Source organism: Barbus barbus (genome assembly GCF_936440315.1).
Source record: "Barbus barbus genome assembly, chromosome: 10".
NCBI classification, from domain to species: domain Eukaryota; kingdom Metazoa; phylum Chordata; class Actinopteri; order Cypriniformes; family Cyprinidae; genus Barbus; species Barbus barbus.
Window position 1 is genome coordinate 15,591,540 of NC_136738.1, and position 23,154 is coordinate 15,614,693.

The following is a 23,154-nucleotide window of genomic DNA, read 5'->3' on the forward strand; positions in this document are numbered from 1 at the left end:
TAATAATCTAAATAACCTTTTTGCACTATAAAGAACCTTTTGTGCAATGGAAAGAGGATGTTAAAGTTTCCTAATGGAACCACAGATTCCAATAAAGAACCTTTATTTTTAAGAGTGTATAAAACATTTTTAAAAACCCTGAAAGGAAAATGACACCTCTTTACAGAAAAGTTAATTTCTGACACTGACTCAGAGCTGTCATTGCCTTCCAAGAGTCTGTGTTAAATCACCACACAGTGTGGGTTGCTGCTCGACTGGGAGAGCTCAGTCTTGTTTCCTCGAATTGTTTGGGTTGCATAATTAGTTGAATATAAATCAGTGAATAAAACCCAATCTGCAATTCCAACGATAGGCCATTAAGTGCATTAGCATTTTTTCTGATTCTTTTTAAATGACTCTATTGAAGAGAATTTTCTATAAGATGCAAATAGCCAGGATGATCACAGACTTCATTTGTTAACTTTTCATTAATAAAACTTTACGAATCACAGCCCGAGTAGCAGTGTTTGAAGCCCTGTACGTCCCACATCACAAATGTAGCACAACTAGCCACTGGCACCTCTGCTTCCTCTGACGACGTTTGATGAATTTTCATTTGGTGATGTGCAGGGTTTGAAAAGTATTGAAAAGGCTTTAATGTATCACGTATTCTTTTCATTCTCGCTCTCTTTCTTTTTTCCATTTTCTTTTTTTTCCTTGAGCACCCTCACTGCACCATCAATAGAACAGTTCCCCCAAACTCAAGCACACTAACTCCTGCTTATCCTAATGGGTCCTCTTAGGCTGAGAGAAGATACAACCGTGCCAGACTCAGACAAGAGACTGAGCGAGAGTGTGTGTTCACTCAAGGGATGATGCGCAGCAGAAGCTCAAAAGAGAGAAAAAGGTGGAGGAGGGAGGAGGGGGTAAAGAGGAGGAGGAGGAGGGGAGGAGAGAGTCTCTATGGCCAACACTGAATGTAGTTCTTTTTCAAGGTCAACCTCATACACATTGGAAAGGTTATACAAAAACAGGCTACATACAATGTGCACTTTCACTGGAAAATGAGAATAGCTTTACAAAAGATGCTTTCTTCTAGATTTATGTTTTCAATAACAGCCGCCATTGCCTCTGTATCATCGGGGCTGAGCAGCGTGCACGACGTGGGAAATTTGAACGTGCTGGCGTTGTGATAACGGCGCAAATTCTTTTATTGATTTTGGTGTATATCACAAGAGTTTCCCCTTATCATCACTCTATAGGTCTACTGTCAGCCCACGCAGCCTCGTAAAGATAATTTCACATATTGCACAGATTTGTCACTTTTACCCTGAAGACATCCACCGAGCACAAATTCATGGTTGTTCATTAACAAGACGGTCAATTCCCCAAACAATGTGCTTCATGTCACAATAAAAAGCAGGTTTTATGGCTTGTAGCAGTAAAGCGCTATTAAACAGATAAAGCACACCAAACGGGCATCTGGAGGATTATAAAAAGGGCTGCCACACGAATAAACTCACACACCCCAAACCCATAGCCATTCAGAGAGAGAGGGGTTATTGAGTGCATGTTGAAAAAATTGCATAAATGCTGCCCCCTTCAGGAAGACATCGGAGCGGCTGCGACACCGTGATTGTGGAGAAAAAGATGAGTTTTCTCTCAAAAGAGGTTTACTCCTGCCCCCGTGTGTTAAGCGTGGGACTTTATGTAACTCTTCAAAATTGGAACATTTCACATAAGAGAATTTCAGAGAAACGTAATTGTGTCCAAGGTTAAATAAATACATGAATAAATAAATCTAATTTAAATATTTATGTATTTATTAATAAATTAATGTGCAAAATGCACATACAGAAAGTGAAAGTGAAGTGACATACTGCCAAGTATGGTGACCCATACTCGGAATTCGTGCTCTGCATTTAACCCATCCATCGTGCACACACACAGCAGTGAACACACACACACCGTGAACACACACCCGGAGCAGTGGGCAGCCATTTATGCTGCGGCGCCCGGGGAGCAGTTGGGGGTTATGTGCCTTGCTCAAGGGCACCTCAGTCGTGGTATTGAGGGTGGAGAGAGCGCTGGACATTCACTCCCCCCACCTACAATCCCTGCCGGCCTGAGACTCGAACCCGCAACCTTTGAATTACGAGTCCGACTCTCTAACCATTAGGCCATGACTTCCCCCGAAGCTGAACGATTATAGTGCAATATTCTCAATTATATTTATTAACCTTAAAATACTGATAATAATATGATTTTAAATGCTGCTCATTGACAAATTAAGAGTTTATTTGCAAAAATAGATACGTTTTTTTTTTTTTCAAAACTGTTAGCATGTTTTACTGTTTTATTGTGTTAGTTAGCTGTATTTTAAGTTATGTTTTACCAAATCAGAATAACCCAACTATAGTTTGATTGAGATTAATTGGAATGCACAATGGAAAAAACATGATTTTTGAAAATTGTTAAAAACAGAGTTACGTTTTTGCAAATGAACTCTTGAAATCGAGACAAAGCAACAAAACAGCTAAGACCCTTGTGCTCTGGTGAAGCAGTAATACCAATTTGTCTCTTAATATCATGAAGCTTGTCGTCTAGTCTGTCTATTGTGTATAACGAGTTTATTGTATATTGAATAGCCTATATTGTATATTGTCTGTAGTGTATATTGATACCTGTTATTTGAGCACCTGTGGTGAAATTAGCTTTTTTATGATTAAAAGGCAATATTTGGCCCAAAAATAGATTTTCTGAGGCATGTTTTTAGCTTTATGAGAGCATATATTTTTCAAACCTCATAAAAACACTGAGTCATCAGTTTAGGTCAAAATTAAATTTATTAAATTGAATCAACATCATATGCAAACAATATCATGACACAATAAGCATCCAGCTAATACATTTATGGACTCGATATTATACAGTTCTGTATTGTCTGCCATCAGAATTAAATTTGAATATAATCTCTGTTCCTAGATTTGAAGTTAGGTTTTATTTCATGTTGAGTGTTTCTCTATCTGGATTATTATTATTAGGCTATTATTATTATTATTATTAACATGATCTGCACTGTGGCTCCAGAAAGAGAAATGAAAATAATCTTTTTCTGACGTTGATACATTTCTAGGATATGCTATGAATTCACATTCTGTCATTTAATAAGAATATTGTAATATTCTTCTCCCTCTTCTACAATGACATTGTGTTTGCCAACCATGCATATTCGTATGGAAAAGCCGAAGTCGACCATAGTGCTAATAATAGGGGTGCTTTGTCTTTTCTGTCTTGATAATTTATGTTGAATTAAATATTAATTGATGAACATGACGTTTTGCAATATTTTGCATATGATGGATTGCATAGCTTTCTAATGAAATATGCTGGTTTTAGCTATTATTTTCACCAGGTATAAGCTTGTTTGGTGGTTCCAGCTGATCCAAGCCTGGTCAAGCTGTCTTTTGGCTGGTTTTAAAGGAATTTAAGGAATGTTCAGCCGGGCAAGCTGAAACAAGTTGAACACCAGTTTAGCCAGGCTGTAAAACTACCGTTTATATTTTGATATTTATTCGGTAGTTTTATGTACGGTGAACAATGTTTCGTTTTAACAACCTTTTTTCCGAGATTCATTTACAAGTCCTACTCAAATATGTCGTATTCGCACTGTTTCGTTAAGCTTCGGCAGCTCTTCGTCTATTTCCGTCACCACTCGACTTTTTCCGCCACGCTCTCGGCAGCTCTCGCTCAGTGCAGAGGGGTTGATGATCGGATTTTCGTCTCGTTCTCTGTGTTGTTGTTCTCGGTGACGCGACGGAGGTGTAGCCTGACGCGGTCTCTTACGTGTCGGCCTGAATAAAAGTGGAGCTCCGAGGGCTCGAGAGTGACGGAGGGAGTCTGTATCGGTAAGAGGAGACAAGTGTCCAGAGGGAAAGGGCTCGCCCCGAATGGCATAAGAGTCTGGTTTGGGTTCGGCCCGTTGGAAACAAAGAGATCATGGCGGCTGTAGTTGTTGCATGCAGAGGGAGGGGAGGCAAACGGGAGAGCAACACAAACCCAGGGTGGGAAGTCTCGATGCATGGCTGATCATTTAAAATGCAAGGACATATGGATGCACAATATCTCGGGGTTTCTCAATGCATCTGTGCAGATCGTATATATGGGGTTTCCCCTTTCACACACTGGCTAGCTGCTAGACAAAATGTGTGTTGCTGGGTGGATTCAGGGTGTAATACTCTTATATCATTCAGGAATAATTTAATCTTCTCCGATGTCCTTGATGCATTGTGCGATTTATTGGGAGACACTCAGATTAGATTGCAGATCATTAGGATTGGGTTATTATTACACTGTTTCATTGTATATTATTCTAAGAGCTGTGATTGCACACCCTCAAGCAAATACATTTTTATACACAATATAGAAAACCTTTTACCTTCTATACATTGCACATGACTAATAAATGCAGTACTATATTGCATATTTTTATATTAAATTCCACAGATGTATTCAAATACAAGTCAACTTGATTATGAATTTTAAGACATTACAATGCAAAAAAATTTAATAAATAAGCTTTTTTTCTGAATAACTAGGCTGTCTTTTGGATGCACGCTTATAATTTTAGATGTAAAGATATATAAATGCACAACAGCTACATGCTTCCTATAATAATCTGTCTGGCAGAAAATAGGATTTGAAAAGTAGAGGGAGAACTATCCATGACCAATCAAACCACAGATAGACTCTGAGCGTCATGAGATCACATTACTATCAGTTCACGCTTTCTGCCATGCTGGAGCTCGCTGGCTCCCTTCCTTATCTTTTTCTTCTTCTTTTTTTAAGTGCTTTATTGGCCTTATTGTTTCACACACAATTAAAAAACAGCCACTAATGGTAATAAAGTATTGTGTTATTTCTCATATTTATTTTATTATTATGTATTCATATTATATTATCACAAAACATTATGATATTTTAATGATCTTACTAGCATTGTTTAGTTTGGTATAAGATGTTTCTTTCGCTCTCTCTTTTTTTTTTAAAGCCGAGTTTAATGTCACAATTTTAGGGGACTGTTTGTTGGTTCAGCCAATGGCAAATAAGGGAAGTGTTTAAAAAAAAAAGTTTAAGCTGTTTTTGAAAATCATCTGTTTTATATTGAAAAAGCCTTTATATTTTATATTTTTTTGGTTTTGTTTTTTCTTTTTTGTAATTGAGTCTGTAAGTTGCGTTAGTATTTGTGATGTTACATTTGAAAAAAGCATGTTATATAAACAATTGTGGGACATTGCATGCACCTCTTTCCTCAACTGTGAAAGCTGTAGCCTCCAGTGTGAGTGGGATTTGTATCCAAGAGGGCTGAAGCCAGTCGCATGTTCATTTATGAAAACCTATAGCCTTGCTAGCTGTATATGGGGTAAATTAATCCAACTGTTCCTCTCCAGAGGAAGAGGCCTGGAGGTCAGGCCCTCCAAAATCTACAAATGCTGAACAGTCAAGGGAAGCCAGGACTGCATTCACAGCATATTGTGATACACTTTCAATAAAAAAGGCTATATGATGACACCTTTATTGCAGTACTTAATTTTTTATCACTGGCCAGTGCACTAGTAATTTTACACTCTGATATAAGATGTTATTGTAGACCAATGCAGAAATAAAAATGTTCAGAGCACCTTGGGGTTACACACTGGTACTTTATTTAATGAGAACGTACAAACTCTTTTAAATTCACACTGGGATTTTGATTAATTTTTACTGTGCACTGTAATGCATTGCATCGCCCTATGCAGGCGTATGTTAGGGTCAGTTTGTGAAAAGGTTCACTGTATCCTGAACGTAAAAATATTCAGCAGTTTGTTTCTGTATCTTAAATTTAGCAACTTTAAATGAAGATGAGACATATTTGATGCAGTTTCTTTCCTGGACAAGAATGGTTTCTGGGAAAAACGTTTATCAATGGACATGCAGTGTTGCAGTCTCAGTTTTTAGACCAAACGGCCGTTGTATTGATTCATAACTGTGCTTGTCTCGAGTGCAGGAAATTTGCGCCCTTATTTCCGACGTAATGTCAAATGATTAAATTAAAACTCCATATAGAGTTGCAGCACAGGAACGATTTAGTCATACTTAACTAATGTGTGGCTATATTTGTATATTCTAAAATTAGCTTCCCTTTCCAAGAAAGTCTAGAGCTTCTTTTTCATTTGCTTGTCTTATAAAACTGGACAAAACATTTTAGTGGATATTAAACTTTGTTTGGATTGGGTTTTCATATCCTTATCATGTTACAATATTTTACCAGCTAAACTATATTATGATACCAAGTAGTATTACAATACCACTGGCTTGGATGCAGTGATTCTTATAGCATTGCAATGAATGTGATGGCACCAGGATGCCATGAAGCAGTTGTGCTTATAGCAAACTTAACGAAGAAAGGAATTCTGTATGATCTGACATTACTTGCAACTGAGCCACAGACTTTATACTTTATTGGGGATCAACCTACTAATCATTTAGATTTGCTTCTGTATATTAAGCTGGAATAGATTAAAGGATGTTTACATTGCAACAATCATGCACTTGATATTGTGATTCACTCATCCTCAAGAATTAACACAGAAGAATTGTGTGTCCCAGTGACTTGCTTTTTTTTTTTTTTTTCTCCCATACTATGGGAGTCAGTGGGGACCATCAACCGTTACTTACCCATATTCTACCCATCTTTTATTATCAAGTAAAACTTATACAGATTTAAAATAACTTGAAGGTGAGTAAATGATGACAGAATTTTCATTTTGGTAAATTATCACTTTAATGTCACGTTTGATGTCATTACTTCATTTTTGTTAGATACTGTATACCAGCAACAGTGTTTGCTGATGTTCATCTCTCAGTATCTCTTCAGTAGTATGAGGGATGGTTTCAAAGTAGAAATGTCAAAGTTACTGTCTGTTAAAATGACTTTTCTGTGTCTGATCAGATTTCTGCAGTAGCAGAGCGTGAAGGCTTACCAGAGTAAGTTGGCCTTGAGAATTTTGTCTGGGTTTCCCTCTTATATGTATATACAGTTCATCTTCAATGCCACATCCAAAGTTTCAGGTTGAGACTGTGAAAGTGTTAATAAGCAGGAGTTAACTTAAGTTGTATGTTAATCATTTATGTAATTCAAGTCACCGTGAAATCAAATTTCTTATTTTAGTATAGATTATTGCAGTGTTTGTTAAAATTAATATAATCATCATCATTATTATTTTAAACCTGCTTATCATCATTTTAAAATTCATACCTCTCCAACAATTTAGTGCTCACATGAAACAATCACAGCAACTAGCAAATGACAACATAATTAAGTATTATTATAATTAAGGGTCTTTTAGGTTGTTAAAGGGATAGTTCACCCCAAAATTGGTCATCATTTACTTGTTCCAAACCTGAGTTTCTTTCTTCTCTTGAACACAGAAGTATATATTTTGAACAATGTGGGCCATTAACTAACATTCTTCAATTTTTATTTTTTTATTTTGTGTGTGTTTGTTCAGCAGAAGAAAGAAACTCATATAAAATATAAATGGAACCCTAAATTAGATTTTACAGTGGGGATGGCATGATATAGGAATATGGTGAATAAAAAAATATTGTCAGCACTTGGTTGCTATATCGATTGTTTTTGTCTACTTCAAAATAATGGCACATTGTTTCTTTGTACCTGTGGCAAAAATGTAAATTCAAGATTTTGTAATTTCTACCCTGTTTCTTACCAGCTAACTCAATGACCATGGAGTCGGGAGCCGATGCCCAGCAGGGTGCAGACACTGCGGTCTCTGAAACTGAGAACCAACAGATCACACAGGCTCAAATCGCCACTCTTGCACAGGTAGGAACACAATCAATTGTTTTTACTATACAGCACGTCAAATGAATTCAGGGCTTATTGTAGTCTGTTTATTTGGAAACATGAAGAGCTAAAACATTGAATCAAGAGTCTGACATTAGAGACAGTATGACTGTGTTTGAATATGTGTGTGATGTTGGATAGGTAACAATGGCTGTGGGACACGCTAGTGCCACAGCACCCACAGTCACCCTAGTGCAGCTGCCCAATGGTCAAACAGTGCAGGTGCACGGAGTGATTCAAGCTGCTCAACCTTCAGTCATTCAGTCTCCACAGGTGCAGACTGTCCAGGTAAGACAACTTAAAACTTCAGTATCTCTAGACTGATTATCAAGTGACAAGATGCATATAATTCTTTATGTATTCCATTCACCTCACATGGTTCTCTTAAAGGGGTCATATGATGCGATTTCAAGTTTTCCTTTCTCTTTGGAGTGTTACAAGCTGTTTGTGCATAGATAAGATCCCTGAAGTTGCAAAGACTAAAGTCTCAAAACCAAAGAGATATTCTTTATAAAAGTTTAGACTTGATCACGCCCTCCTAAAACGGCTCATTCATTCATTATTCTCGCTGTAGTATTGTTGCTGCTGCCGGCGCCATGTCCTGAAGATGCTGCGTTTCATTGTGAAAGCGAAACTACTTTGTTTGGGCTTTCAAAAGAGGACACAACTAGAGATCAGTGGTTGTGTTTACAACACTGTTCCAGAACAGTACAACCCAAATATTAGTGTGTGTGCAGCGCATTTTACGGAAGACTGTTTCTTGAACCTGGAAGTAGCCTGCCAGCTATGCACAAAGGCTGTTTCTATAAAGTGGGGCAATTCAAACTTTGCAAGGACAGTCTGGCACTTCTGACTCAGAGCCTGTAAGTACGTTTTCTTATTTAAATAATTTGCCACTGACGATTCAAAGGTGAGTTTTGAGCAGTGTAGAGTAGAGCTTGTTTGTCGCTTCTCCGATCACAAATGCAGACATGGTAATGTTTACGCGGAGCAATGCAACGCAGCACGTAAAAAGACAGTAAGTCATTATAATCAGTAATTATGTCCCCACTGGATGCAACAAATGTCTCGTTTATAATGGGTTTTTTATTTTTGTCTCGTCGTGCCAGGACACGGCACCACAACATGCTAAGGGGCGTAACAATTATATCACACGTTTGAAGTAGTCGGCCAATCACAACGCACTAGATAGCTGGCAAATCAGAGCATACTTCGCTTCTCAGAACGATGAGCTTTGTAAAAATCGATGCCTTTCAGAAAGGCGGGGCACAGAGGAGCAACAATAATGTACAGTATGTGGAAAATAATGTGTTTTAACCTTAAACCAAATACACAAAATAATGTTCTTTTTAGTCATATGACCCCTTTAACATGCAATTATGTGAAATGACAGAATTGTCTTTTGATCAGATTTCCACAGTAGCGGAGAGTGAGGACTCACAGGAGTCAGTGGACAGTGTGACCGACTCTCAAAAACGAAGAGAGATCCTTTCTAGACGCCCCTCATATAGGTACGTGTATGGTCTTCAATGGTTTCGCATGCGATAAGGACATTTTCAAGTCAACCGCTGTCTGTGATCTACAGGAAAATCCTGAATGACCTATCATCAGACGCTCCAGGAGTTCCGAGAATCGAAGAGGAGAAATCCGAGGAGGACGCTGCGCCTGCCATCACTACAGTGACCGTGCCAACTCCAATATATCAGACAAGCAGCGGCCAGTACAGTAAGTCCATGACTGACGTTTTGAGATATTTTGGGGTTCAGACCTACATCTCCCACTTTATAAGCACTGCTTAAAATGTCTGGCGCACCATTATACCATAATTCCCAACATATTTGGTTCCATGTGCATAGCTTGTCACCAAATAAAGAGACCATTTTTTTGGCAAATTGCCACCAGACCACCGCTTGATTGCTGTTTCTCCTTCAGTCGCCATTACACAGGGTGGAGCCATTCAGCTTGCGAATAATGGTACAGATGGAGTGCAGGGATTGCAGACTCTAACCATGACCAATGCAGCAGCAGCCCAGCCGGGGACCACCATCCTGCAGTATGCCCAGACTAGTGACGGTCAACAGATACTGGTGCCTAGCAATCAAGTGGTTGTACAAGGTGAGCTGAACTATTTTGTCCTGATTTTTTACAAAGATGTAATCCAGTTTTAAGGATACAAACCAGGATAATTGCTTAGTAAATAGTATACATTTTGATATTGTTTTTAACTTTTTGCCCTACTATGTTACTCTGGGCTATACCATGTTAAAGGTATCCATCATGATTCTATGCTTTAAGTCAAAATTTTGATTAATTGTTTGTTGGATGCATTTTGTCTATCCTAAAGCTGCTTCTGGAGATGTTCAGGCCTATCAAATTCGTACTGCCCCAACTAGCACTATTGCTCCAGGTGTGGTCATGGCATCCTCTCCGGCCCTGCCAAGCCAAGGAGGTGCTGAAGAGGTCACGCGCAAGAGGGAGGTCCGCCTCATGAAGAACAGGTAAAAACCAAAACAGGTTTTTGGTAAAAGCAAACTTATGAATAATGAATAAGCATCACTTATGGTCATACATTCTAAGCCTATTGATAATCTCATACTGTATATGTACATTACAGTTTGGGGTTGTTGATATTTTTATTTTTACACTTTTGAATGAAGTGTCTTATGTTCACCAAAGATGCATTTAAAAAAATACAGTAAACACAGGAATATTGTGAAATATTACAATTTTACAGTTACAATTTAAAATAATAAATAATGTTTTTGATTTGATTATATTTTAAAATGTAATTGATTCCTGTAATGGAAAAGATGCATTTTCAGCAGCCATCACTCCTCTCTTCAATGTCACATGATCCTTCTGAAATCATTGAAATATGCTGATTTTGTGATCAAGAAGTGATCACTTAATATTATCAATGTTGAAAATAGTTGTGCTGCTTAATATTTTTTGTAGAAATGGTGATTATTTTTTTTCAGGATTCTTTGATGAACAGAATGTTTGAAAGAACAGCATTTATTTTTTATTTTTTTTAAAACATCAATGTTTTTACTCTTAGATTTAGTCTATTTAATATGTCCTTGCTGAATAGAAGTATTGATTTCTTATAATCTTATCCTTTGAACAGAAGTATAAACAGTATCAATATCTTTTTACTGTATCAGATGCACAGATTACTGACTAATTTCAATACTTAAGAGCTATTTGACAGATGTATGCAAGGCAGAGTAAATATAGTCTGTGTGATGTGAAAACGGAGACAAAAAATATTTAGCATATAGCAGACACTTTTATCCAAAGAGACTTCCAAATGAGGAAAATGGAAGCAATCAAAATCAACAAAAGAGCAATAATACGCAAGTGCTCAATAATAACAAGTCGCAGTTAGCTTAATGTAGTGCACGTAGCAAGGGTTATTTTAATTATATAATAAATAAAAAGAAAACCTATAGAATAGAAACAGAATAGAGCAAGCTAGTGCTAGAGGCCTTTTTAGCTTTTGTTAATTGTATAATAAAAAAAAAGAAATAGATAGAATACAAAAAGAATAGAGAGGCTAGTGTTAGTGTTTTTTTTTTTAAGAAAACAAGCAGTTAGTAATGCAAGTGCAAGTCTAAAAGGGGAAGGTGTTTTTTTTTTGTTTGTTTTTTTTATAAGAATTGAATTAAAATAGAGAGTGCTAGAGTTAGTTTGATAGAACTGGCTGGAAGACCTGCCAAGAGAGCATTGCAATAGTCCAGCCTGGGCAGAACAAGAACTTGAATTCACAACTTTTACCGAAAGAAAGGGCCTGATCTTCTTGATGTTGAATAAAGCAAATCTGCAGGACCGAGCAGTTTTAGCAGTGTGGTCTGAGAAAGTCAGCTGTTCATCAATCACAACTCCAAGGTTTATGGTTGATGTGCCTAACTGGATGGTGAAATTGTGATGAAATGATGGGTTTGCTGGAACCACAAGCAGTTCTGTCTTGGCAAGGTTGAGTTGAAGGTGATGGTCTTTCATCCAGCAAGAAATATCTGTTAGACAAGCTGAGATGCGAGCAGCTTTCTTCGAATCATCAGGATGGAATGAGAGGTAGAGTTGAGTGTCATCAGCATAGCAGTGATATGAAAAGTCATGTTTCCCAATGACAGAACCTAATGATGCCATATAGACAGAGAAGAGAAGTGGTCTTAGAACTGAGCCCTGAGGCACCCCAGTAGTTATAGGTTGCGACTCGGGCATCTCACCTCTCCAAGATATCTTGAAGGACCTATCTGAGAGGTAAGACTCAAACCACTGGAGTGCAGTTCCTCAGATGCCCTTTGCTAATAGGGTTGACAGGAGGATCTGGTAATTAACCACGTCAAAAGCAGCGGACAGATCCAGCAATATAAGTATTGGAAGATTTGGAATCCGCTCTTGCTTATCTTGTCTTAGGGCTTCAGAAAATGTTTTAAAGAGCATGCAAGAGTTAGACGAATTGTTAATTTTATTATGATAGTATGTCCTTTTAGCAGTGAAGACATTAGCAGAGAAGGACGAGAGGAGTGACTGATATACATTAAGGTCAGTAGGATTTTTTGATTTGCGACGTGTTGTGTCAGGAACCATGTTAAGAGTGAGGAGGAAGTGGTCCGAGGTGTGCAGTGGAGTAACCAGCATGTGATCAGTGGAGCAGTGTCATGTCCAATTGAATTGATAAGATCCAATTGGTTGCCTGATTTGTGAGTAGCCATAGTTAACACTCTCTTGACATCAAAAGAGGCAAGCAAAGTGTGGAAGTCTGAAGCCTGAGGTTTATCTAGGTCGATGTTGAAGTCTCCAAGCATAACTAGGGGAGTACCATCCTCAGGAAAGTATCTGTGCATTAGAATTTATAGTAAATGCATCTTAAAATACCTGCTGTTTTTCATTATGTTGATAATATACAAAAAAAAAAGAGATGAAGGACATGTAATATCTGAAGGATACAGTGGGGCAAATAAGTTTTGATACACTGCCGTTTTTTCAAGATTTCCCACTTACAAAGAATGGAGAGATCTGTCATTTTCATCGTAGGTACCCCTCAACTGTGAGAGAATATAAAAAAAAAAATCCAGAAAATCACATTGTATGATTTTTGAATAATTAACTTCCATTTTATTGCATGAAATAAGTATTTGATAAAATAGAACTTAATATTTGGTACAGAAACCGGTGTTTACAATTACAGAGGTCAGACGTTTCCTGTAGTTCTTGACCAGGTTTGCACACACTACAGCAGGGATTTTAGCCCATTCCTCCATACAGGTCTTCTCCAGATCTTTCAGGTTTTGGGGCTGTCGCTGGGTAACACGGATTTTCAGCTCCCTCCATAGATTTTCTATTGGGTTCAGGTCTGGAGACTGGCTAGGCCACTCCAGGACCTTGAAATGCTTCTTACGGAGCCACTCCTTAGTAGCCCTTGCTGTGTGTTTGGGGTCATTGTCATGCTGGAAGACTCAGCCACAACCCATCTTCAACGCTCTTACTGAGGGAAGGAGGTTGTTGCCCATAATCTCGCGATACATGGCCCCATCCATCCTCCCCTCAATACGGTGCAGTCGTCCTGTCCCCTTTGCAGAAAAGCACCCCCAAAGCATGATGTTTCCATCCCCATGCTTCATGGTTGGGATGGTGTTCTTGGGATTGTACTCGTCCTTCTTCTTCCTCCAAACACAGTGAGTGGAGTTTATACCAAAAAGTTCTATTTTGGTCTCGTCTGACCACATGACCTTCTCGCATGCCTCCTCTAGATCATCCAGATGGTCTTTGGCAAACTTCAGAAGGGCCTGGGCATGTGCTGGCGTGAGCAGGGGGACCTTGCGCACGGATTTTAATCCTTGACGGTGTAGTGTGTTACTAATGGTAACCATTGAGACTGTGGTCCCAGCTCTCTTCAGGTCATTTACCAGGTCCTCCCGTGTAGTTCTAGGCTGATCCCTCAACTTTCTCAGGATCATTGATACTCCACGAGGTGAGATCTTGCATGGAGCCCCAGTCCGAGGGAGATTGACAGTCATCTTGAATTTCTTCCATTTTCTAATAATTGCGCCAACAGTTGTTGCTTTCTCGCCAAGCGGTTTGCTTATTGTCCTGTAGCCCATCCCAGCCTTGTGCAGGTCTACAATTTTGTCCCTAGTGTCCTTAGACAGCTCTTTGGTCTTGCCCATAGTGGAGAGGTTGGAGTCTGATTGATTGAGTGTGTGAACAGGTGTCTTTTATACAGGTAACAAGTTCAAACAGGTGCAATTAATACAGGTAATGAGTGGAGGATAGGAGGGCTTCTTAAAGACAAACTAACAGGTCTGTGAGAGCCAGAATTCTTGCTGGTTGGTAGGTGATCAAATACTTATTTCATGCAATAAAATTGAAGTTAATTATTTAAAAATCATACAATGTTATTTTCTGGATTTTTATATCTATATATATATATATATATATATATATATATATATATATACACACATATATTCCGCCTCTCACAGTTGAGGTGTACCTACGATGAAAATTACAGCTCTCTCCATTCTTTGTAAGTGGGAAAACTTGAAAAATCGGCAGTGTATCAAATACTTATTTGCCCCACTGTACATGTAATTTGAATTGGTTTAATTTTGTTTGTTAATATAATAGCATTTATCTTTTAATAAAGCATGTGCAGTATAATATTTATCTTTTAAATAAAGGGATGTTCCATAGTGTATTTTTGCTGTAACAGAGAATCATGAAATTTCTGGTATTTGACTAAATATTTTGTCAACCCCATTTTGGACCAAAAAGATTAATCAAAACTAAGTAAATCTCAAATATATTTTCCCCCTTTAGAGAGGCTGCTCGTGAATGCCGTCGAAAGAAAAAGGAATATGTCAAGTGTCTGGAGAACCGTGTGGCCGTTTTGGAGAACCAGAACAAAACTCTCATCGAGGAACTTAAAGCACTCAAAGACCTGTACTGTCACAAATCAGAGTGATGTACCACCCGTTCTCCCTTCATTCTGGCAGACTTACGTGTACAGAGACTAAAGGACGAGTCAGCCAGACATGGACGCATGTTTTCCAAATGTTTTAATATTTTAAATTGCTGCAGACTGCCTGTATGAACACACAGGTACGTGAGAGAACTGAACAGAAGTCCCCTGGCTAACACAAATCTCATATTGGATCATGTCATTAAAGACAAAAAAATGCTGAAAACCTTACTGTGGACATAAACACACAAGTATGTTCTCAGCCATCTTTACTTCTGGACTCAAGCCGAAACTCAGAGGAGGGGTTTGTGGGAAAGTGTTTACCTTTTTTTCCATTGTGCTGGTGTACAAGTCGTCAATAACTTTTAAAAGAGATACAAATAATGTACAATAATAATAGTTTAACTGACATTTCAAAAGTATGGTAGGCATCAAGAAAGATTTTGTCTTGGAGTTGGCATCATTCCCTCTTGAGATTTTAAAGGTTTAACGTGTCTGACTGTTACTTTTATTTGGTGTATAGTGCTCTTGTGTTTTAAGTTGACATTTTTACCTTTAAATATGAACAAACTATATAAAATTATGAAAGCTGATTTACAGAATCTATGCCATTTATAAACAGAAATTGTGTATTGTATACAGAACAAGATTATAGCCCATGTATATTTTGATTTTGACATTTTGCTCATTTTAGATGACAAAAAAATTTACCTAAATCATTTAATTTCATAAAATACTGCCTTTGCAGTTGCAACAGTTGCACAAACACAATATAAAAAGGTAATTTTATTGCAGACATTTGGTCAAATATACACCAAAATTCACATTACAATGTCAGGAATTACTCTGAAGTGATTTTGAAATTTTTTTCAGGTTCAACATTTCTTCACATTTATATTGATCATATTTGGCAGATCACTTTTGTGTTATGCGTGTGTATCATAGAGCTATAATTGGATGAAATACAATCCAAAACATTCTATCTCTGGCATTATAAACAAAAGCATGTTTTATAAATATTACATTAGCTTTGATATTGTTATATGGTCAATTTTTCATTACAACACTAACTGTGAGGCAGTGTCTTTGTATTAGATAATGTGATAACATAAGTAAAGAGTACATGTTATCTATTATAGCATATGAATTTTTGGCAGCTATTTCATATAAAAAAGATGTTAAATGGATTTATCTTGGTTTCATTTTCACTTTGTTCACATTCAGTTGTGCTTCTGAAAATTCAAGAAACAACTGAACAGTTGGTAAGTTAAGTTCCAGTTTGCCTTCATCAACGTAAGTTGTGTTTTGTTTACAAAGTTGTCTCAGTTGACCCAAACTGTTTAAGGCTTTTAAAGTTCTTGATGAATAATTGTTTATTTTTTTAATCTGTCAATTATCTGATTTTTAAAGTTGTTTAAAAGCAAAAGGGGTTCACATTTTGGTTGAAGTATGACATTTTGCATATATTTTCCACTGAGGACACAAAGTTTTAAAAGAGATGTCAGCAGACTATGAATTAAAAATGGCCATCAACAACAAGTCTGTACTGAAATGTACCTGTGTCATCTGTTGGCAAGTGCATCATCTGCTGCTACTCCTAAACTTTGAACCGTCTGCCTGACGTGTCATTTACGCATTCAGGCGTGACAAATTAGGGAAACAATCTCTCCTCAGCAGGCGCTCACGGTCCAGATCTGCAGTCTAACTGCTTATGCAAGCTGACATGCAACCTGATTTCCCTCACAAAACCAATTATTTTCTGACACAAGAATCTGAATTGGCTCATCGAAGGACAGACTGACCTCAGCTTTCAGAGAAATGCAAATTCTGTCTGTTTTCAGTGATAGAATCTTTAATAATTTTTCTGAACTGACATCATTTCCCCCCTCTTGTATGTACCCTTATGCAGTGAGATTGACCTACTGCCATGCTGGCCAAAGTGAACTCCAAAATATGCGACTATGTGTGTTTGTCATGCATACAAAAGACCAATCAATCTAAAGCAATGTTTGATCCCACTCATTTTGGACAAATACGTCATGCACTTTTTTGTATGATAGCTTTCACCTTTTGGACACTATGTACAGAACTGATAGGATTTTATAGTGTTTCAAAAGTTTAGAAGTGTATTGTATATACTCTGTGACTTGGCTTACATTTTTAGAAGCTTTCCACTCTATTACTGTTATACTTGTTGTTGTACCCCCACCTCCCTTTTGTACACAAATGTAAATCTTTAATAAAATACTAATACTGCACTATGAGTTGTGGTTGGAATTACTCTAATGTAATGTGCTTAACACCATACTCAAGTGATTTTTCAAAGCTGAATAAAACAGGATATTGGAATATGTTTTACAAGAAAGTATTACTTCAATCTTTCTACTTTAAAATGTCATGTTTAATGTAATGTGTTCCTTGCCATTTCCTTGTCATTTTTCTTTTTTGCGAAATTTCCTAGCAATATCTTGAGTAAAAATAGTTTCAAAGTACATTTTGTAGGAAGCTGAATTAGACCCCCAAATGAGTCTGAAGCATAATTAACTATTTTTTCTCTTTGATTACTCTGTTTTTTGTCTGATTGAATGTTAATTTGATAGAAACATTCCAAGATTTTACATTTATTTTTCGCAAAATTGGATTTAAAATTTCCAATAATTAGGTCATTATTCAATTGGAGTGACGAACAAGAGGCATAATTAGTAAAAAAAAAAAAAAAAAAAAAATTGTAAAATGCTTCCAAAGATCAGCATTTATCTGAAATAACAATAATAAAAATAAAACCTTTGTAACATTATACACTACACCGTTCAAAAGCTTGGATTTTTTTTTTTTTTATTGGGGGGGTTATGGAAATTAATGCTTTTATTTAGCAAGGATGCTTTATCATCACCTTTGATAAATTTAAAGACATTTATAATGTTACGAAAGATAACCATTTCAGACAAATGCTATTTTTCTGAACTTTCTATTCATCAAAGAAACCTGAAAAAAAATCTACTTCACTGTTTTCAACATAATAATAATAATAAATGTTTTTTGAGCAGCAAATCAGAATATTGGAATGATTTCTTAAGGATCATGTGACATGATGCTAAAAATTCAGCTTTGAAATCACAGGAATAAATTACATTTTAAAATTTTAAACAGTAAAAAGAGTTTAACATTTGATTGTTTTTGCTATACGTTGGATCAAATAAATGCAGGCTTGGTGAGCAGAAACTTACATGCAAACAGCGTTGGGGAGTAACTAGTTACATATAACGGAATTACGTAATTTAATTACAAAATAAAAGTAATTGTAATCAGTTACTGAGAAAAAAATGTGTAATTAAATTAGTTACTTGTGAAAATGTTAAGGATACAAAGGGGGTTACATCTGGGGGTTAGATACTCCCACATACAGATTTAATTGATTTCTTTCATAAATTGCAGTGATGGCTCTAAAATATGAAACACCAATATTTCAAGAGTTTAGAACATGCTTATTCGATAACTTTTATTTCCTATATGGGTTTCTGTATAGCTATTGCTATGCATCATTTTTTGAAGATGAACTGTTTTTTTCTAAGGCATTGTTGGATTCCAGTGTTTCCTGTCATAGCCATGCAAAGATTTCATTCAAAAAACAATATCATAGCTAATAAAATATTTCTTGTTATGATTTGAAATATGTATTTACCCTCAGAATGATCTCAAAGTGAGTCTGAGTTTGTGTTGGCTGTGCTTTAATGGGGACATTGGTCTTCCACAAGTTGGTATGATTCTTTAGGGTCTTCGTGAATGGTCTGCAACATACTTTGGTTAAAATTCCTCAGTGGTCGTGTAAAACAACTCCCTTTTTACTTTGCTCTGTTCACAGCGGCTCATTTTCGGCATGTCCCTTTAAATGCTAATGAGCACTGCTCATCCGCCCCTCTCTTCTGTGGAAGAGCAAAGGCGATTTGCAAATAATCATAAAAAATATAAAGTGTCAGACTTAAGGTCATTGCACACGGAGTCCGAAATGTTTGCACGTTGAAAAATAAATACAACCTCACGTTATGTCAATCACGTTAACACACTGCCTCCGAAATTTTCATCTTTCATTAAAAAAAAAAATTGGATAAGGTTTGATTTATTCCGTTTTTTTCGCATCCATAGCAAGCATTTTGAGAGGTGTTTTGACAGTTTTGCTATCAAAGCATCAAACTGAGCCACTGACATTTGAATCGCCTGTGATAATCCCGCTGCTACTTAATAAGGAGGGGGAACTCTTCGTCCTCTTTATATTTTAGTATTGGATGGATCCAATATTTCCTTTCTTTTTCTCTTTTTAAGAAGCGAGAGGACAACAAAATCATCCTCAGACTCCATTTAGTAGGCTAGTTTCACAACAGATTAATTAATACGCATCGGACTCAGTGTGCATGGTTTCTGCGCGTGACAAATTTTTAGGATTCCGAATACGAAAAAACGCATACGAAAATTTCGGACTCAGTGTGCAATGACCTTTACTTCTTCTGGAGGAGCAGCTGGATCACGTACAATAGGTACTGATCGATCCTTGCGTTTTAACTTTTTAACAAAACCTGCCTTGAATTGTCCCTTGTTCAGAGAGCAGTTTGGAGTAAAAATTTGCGCAGATATAAACAAATTTAGGTGTATTTGGTGGCACATTAAAAACAAAACTAATGCACAGCGTCCTCAGTGGCTCTGATATCGGGAGAAAATTAAGATTCTTATGTTCTTCTACATCACAAAACACCTGCATTGCTTACAAGACATTGTCGCTACAGATGCTGGAACGTGGAGAGAATTATGGACTTCATACAACTGGCTGAGGGTGAAAATATACTACTATTGGACAGTACTTCAGCAGTTGAGGGCGGGGCCTGAGCAATATGACATCTTACTGCTCATAAAATCAAAACTGCTTGATAATTGAGACGGTTTAGGATTTTGGGGGATTAAAAAAAGGAGTGAATGGATTTTTTATCATTGTAGGGTGGATTTATTATAGGGTAGATGCATTTATCAAAACACCATGTAAAAGTGAATTTTGCATCCAACGTCTACTTTAAATTTGAAATATAATCTTAATTCAAGTGATGAAGGATTTCGAAAAAGGTAATTTATTCAAAAGGTAATCAAATGTAATCAGTTACATTACTTTAATAAAGTAATTGAAAAGTTACACTGCTTATTACATTTTAAGTAGGGTAATTTGTAATCTGTAACCCAGGCCCGGATTGGCTAATCGGGAGCACCGGGAGGATTCCCGGTGGGCCGGTCTGTTATTTTGGCTGCGAGGGCCGCGGTGTTGTCATGCCACTGGGTTGATATGGATGCTGTCCCTAGAGTGCCTGCACTCATAGCAGGCAGCCCCACTCTTTTTATCTATTATTTTCATTCAGCCCTTATTGTTATTTTCACCAGACCATATAAATAACAAATTCTAAATTGATATTTAATCATTCTTTTTGCTCAAATCATTGTTTTGTGAAGTAGCCGTTTGATGAAGGCTTTAAGACCAAGCGGAATCCTCTGCCGGCTGCTCCTGCTTCACAGCGTGCGGGACTCACGCTAACGGCAACCTGGTGCAGGTTGTGTTTTGACTCTGTCAAATCAGTTTTGGCCAATGCAAGCAACTTATTGATCACGAGACCAACATTTAGCAAGGCAGGAAAACATTCAATCTACCTGAGGGAAGACATCTTTCATTGTAATACTGTTAAACTGAGAGAGTGAGAGAGAGAGAGAGAGAGAGAGAGAGAGCGAGAGAAAAAATACATAAAAAAATAAAAATAAATAAACTTCTAGTAGCCTATTCTTAACCCTCTGATGGTTTAGATCTCTGTACCCTATAGTTTTTTTTGGGGTCTCCAGAGACCCCAGACAATAACATTTAATTTTGTAACAAGATAATAGTTATTTTTTTTTACAAATGTAATTTTACTCTTTTTGTTAATGTTTTTACTCAACATTTGTGCAGTTTTTGGAGGATTTATGATATCTTTTAAATTTCTATAAATAAATATTTATTTAAATTACAAATTTACAAAAAAACAGCATTTGATGTAAAATTCACTTTATAAAAGGCCCAGATTTCTAACTTTCATTCATGGGGATAACATGGATCATTTTAAATGATTTAATGCAACATTTATACCCATTTTTTTGCAGTTTGCAGTTTTAAAATAAAAAAATATCACTTTAACCACTAGATGGCCACAGAGCTCCACTATATGCTATTTGCTATTTGAGAGACCTGAAAGATATCTTTTCACAAGTTGGATTCAGTTGGACTCATATCTAAATATTATAAAATCACAATTATAACAAAAATAAAATATTTTTTGTCAAAGTTTAGTATTTTTTGTACTGAAAAACCCCCAGTTTTTCAATAATGTTACATTATGATTAGAATCAAACCTGAACAAAATGTTACAAAGAGAAATGTTGGAGTCTTAAGATTTTATCATTTATTTCAATTATCTATTTTTAATATAATTCTACAATTTTAATCAATATTTCAGTTACTAACTGTAACAGAACAAAAATGAACAGTTATATTACATATGAACACATGAACTGAACAGCAATAACAAGTGAGCAAATAAAGCAGTAAAAAGATCAAATTTAGTAAAAGAAATCAAACAACGAGGAACAATAAGTGTGTGTGTGTGTGTGTGTGTGTGTGTGTGTGTGTGTGTGTGTGTGTGTGTGTGTGTGTGAGAGAGTGTGTGAGTACACATTGTCAGTGTCAGTGTCACCACTTTATATTTGTGTTGGTTCTGCATTTTGGATGATTTTATTTGACAAATTATAGCCTTACAAATGTGTGTGTGTGTGTGTGTGTGTGTGTGTGTGTGAGTGTGCACATTTTCAATGTGTCAGTGTCACCAATTTATTTTTGTGGTGGTACTGCATTTTGGATGATTTTATTTTAAAAATGATAAGAGAACAGTTTTTATAGTCTCAAAAATGTGTCCCTCTATGTGTGTGTGTGTGTGTGTGTGTGTGTGTTGTGAGCAATATAATTTAGCATTGTGGATGTTTTTTGCGGTGGAAGTGTGCCACTTTATTTGTGACATTTCTGTCGATGTGTTCTGCGTTGTTTCTGATTTTGATGATGAATTTTGTCTATTTTGATTGCGGGGTCTCCAGAGACCCCGAAACCCACGAGTGTCACAAATTTTGTCACGCTAACATAAAAACAGATATCATTCCAATTTTTTTTTTTTTTTTGTAGATCTAGAAAGTGTTGAGAGCCGTAGAAGGTTTCATACCATTTGGACAAAGGGAAAATTTTTTAAAAATTGAGCAAAAGTCATTTGGGGTCAAAAAGACCCCGTAAACCATCAGAGACTTGGACCTCATTATTAAAGTACAAATCCAAGCACCAGAAGCACCACACTCTCTAAGTTTTCTTTAATTGAAAAATATGCATTTTTATTCATTCAAAGGATATAGTTGCAATAATATTTTAGTTCAAAACTTTAAGTGCCATTGTTTTAAAAAATAATGCTTTATTGACTGACGTTTCATTGACCTTCAGTTGTTATGTTTTCAAATTTCATGCCATTTGTATGCATGTAATTTCACAGTATTTTCACCTCCTAAATTACTACACTTGTGAATTCACAGTTCTATAATGGTACAATTTACACAGGTCAATGACATTTTTTGTATAACATTAAAATTCTTTTTAGAATAATTGTGATTATTACTTATTTTTAACTTCAGGCAAACAGCCTACATTATGGTACAGTACAAATATTTGGAGCATCCCTTATTCTGCTCCTTATTTTCTTAAAGAATACAAGAATAAACACTATTTTCTCAAAGAATAAAAGATAAAGAATCACAATTGTCCCTTATTTTCCATTTCTGAAGTTAATTGGCAACCCTAATGATGACATAATTATCTGTTGACTTCCCTGACAGCTGCACCTTGCTCAAAAAACAAAAAACAATAGATAAAAAAATGGATAATAGAAAGCACAAAGGAGGCACTGAAAAGGCCAGAACAAAAAAAAAAAAAAAAAAAAAAAAGTGGGCCGGTCTAAGGCTTGAAACTCCAGGGCTAAAAATTAGTCCCACTCCGGCCCTGCTGTAACCTATTACATTTCTAAAGTAACCTTCCCAACACTGCATACAAATATGTAACAACTGTATGATTTAGCCTACTGGTATTTAAATTTCTATTCCACTACAAAAAAAAAACAAAAAAAAGACCCAACCATTTTTATTTCATATAACTGGACAGCACTTCCTGAATCAAGCATAGAAATTGTTTGAAATGTGTATCATTCTACAG

The 23,154-nt window shown here is 36.5% G+C and overlaps 1 protein-coding gene across 2 annotated transcripts; it reads left to right on the forward strand.

The window, feature by feature from the left end:
- Positions 1 to 3,717: 3,717 nt before the first annotated feature.
- Positions 3,718 to 17,111, forward strand: creb1b (cAMP responsive element binding protein 1b). 2 transcript variants are annotated; one of them, XM_079426710.1, is made up of 9 exons: positions 3,732 to 3,887; positions 6,971 to 7,005; positions 7,752 to 7,864; positions 8,027 to 8,173; positions 9,296 to 9,396; positions 9,471 to 9,610; positions 9,818 to 10,000; positions 10,230 to 10,383; positions 14,711 to 17,111. In XM_079426710.1, exons 3-9 carry the CDS (start codon positions 7,760 to 7,762, stop codon positions 14,853 to 14,855), a joined length of 975 nt encoding a protein of 324 aa, XP_079282836.1. In that variant the 5' UTR covers positions 3,732 to 3,887; positions 6,971 to 7,005; positions 7,752 to 7,759; the 3' UTR covers positions 14,856 to 17,111. The 2 variants fall into 2 exon arrangements, with proteins under 2 accessions (XP_079282837.1, XP_079282836.1); XM_079426711.1 differs by lacking the exon at positions 6,971 to 7,005 and having other exon boundaries at positions 3,718 to 3,887.
- The last annotated feature ends 6,043 nt before the right edge of the window (positions 17,112 to 23,154 follow it).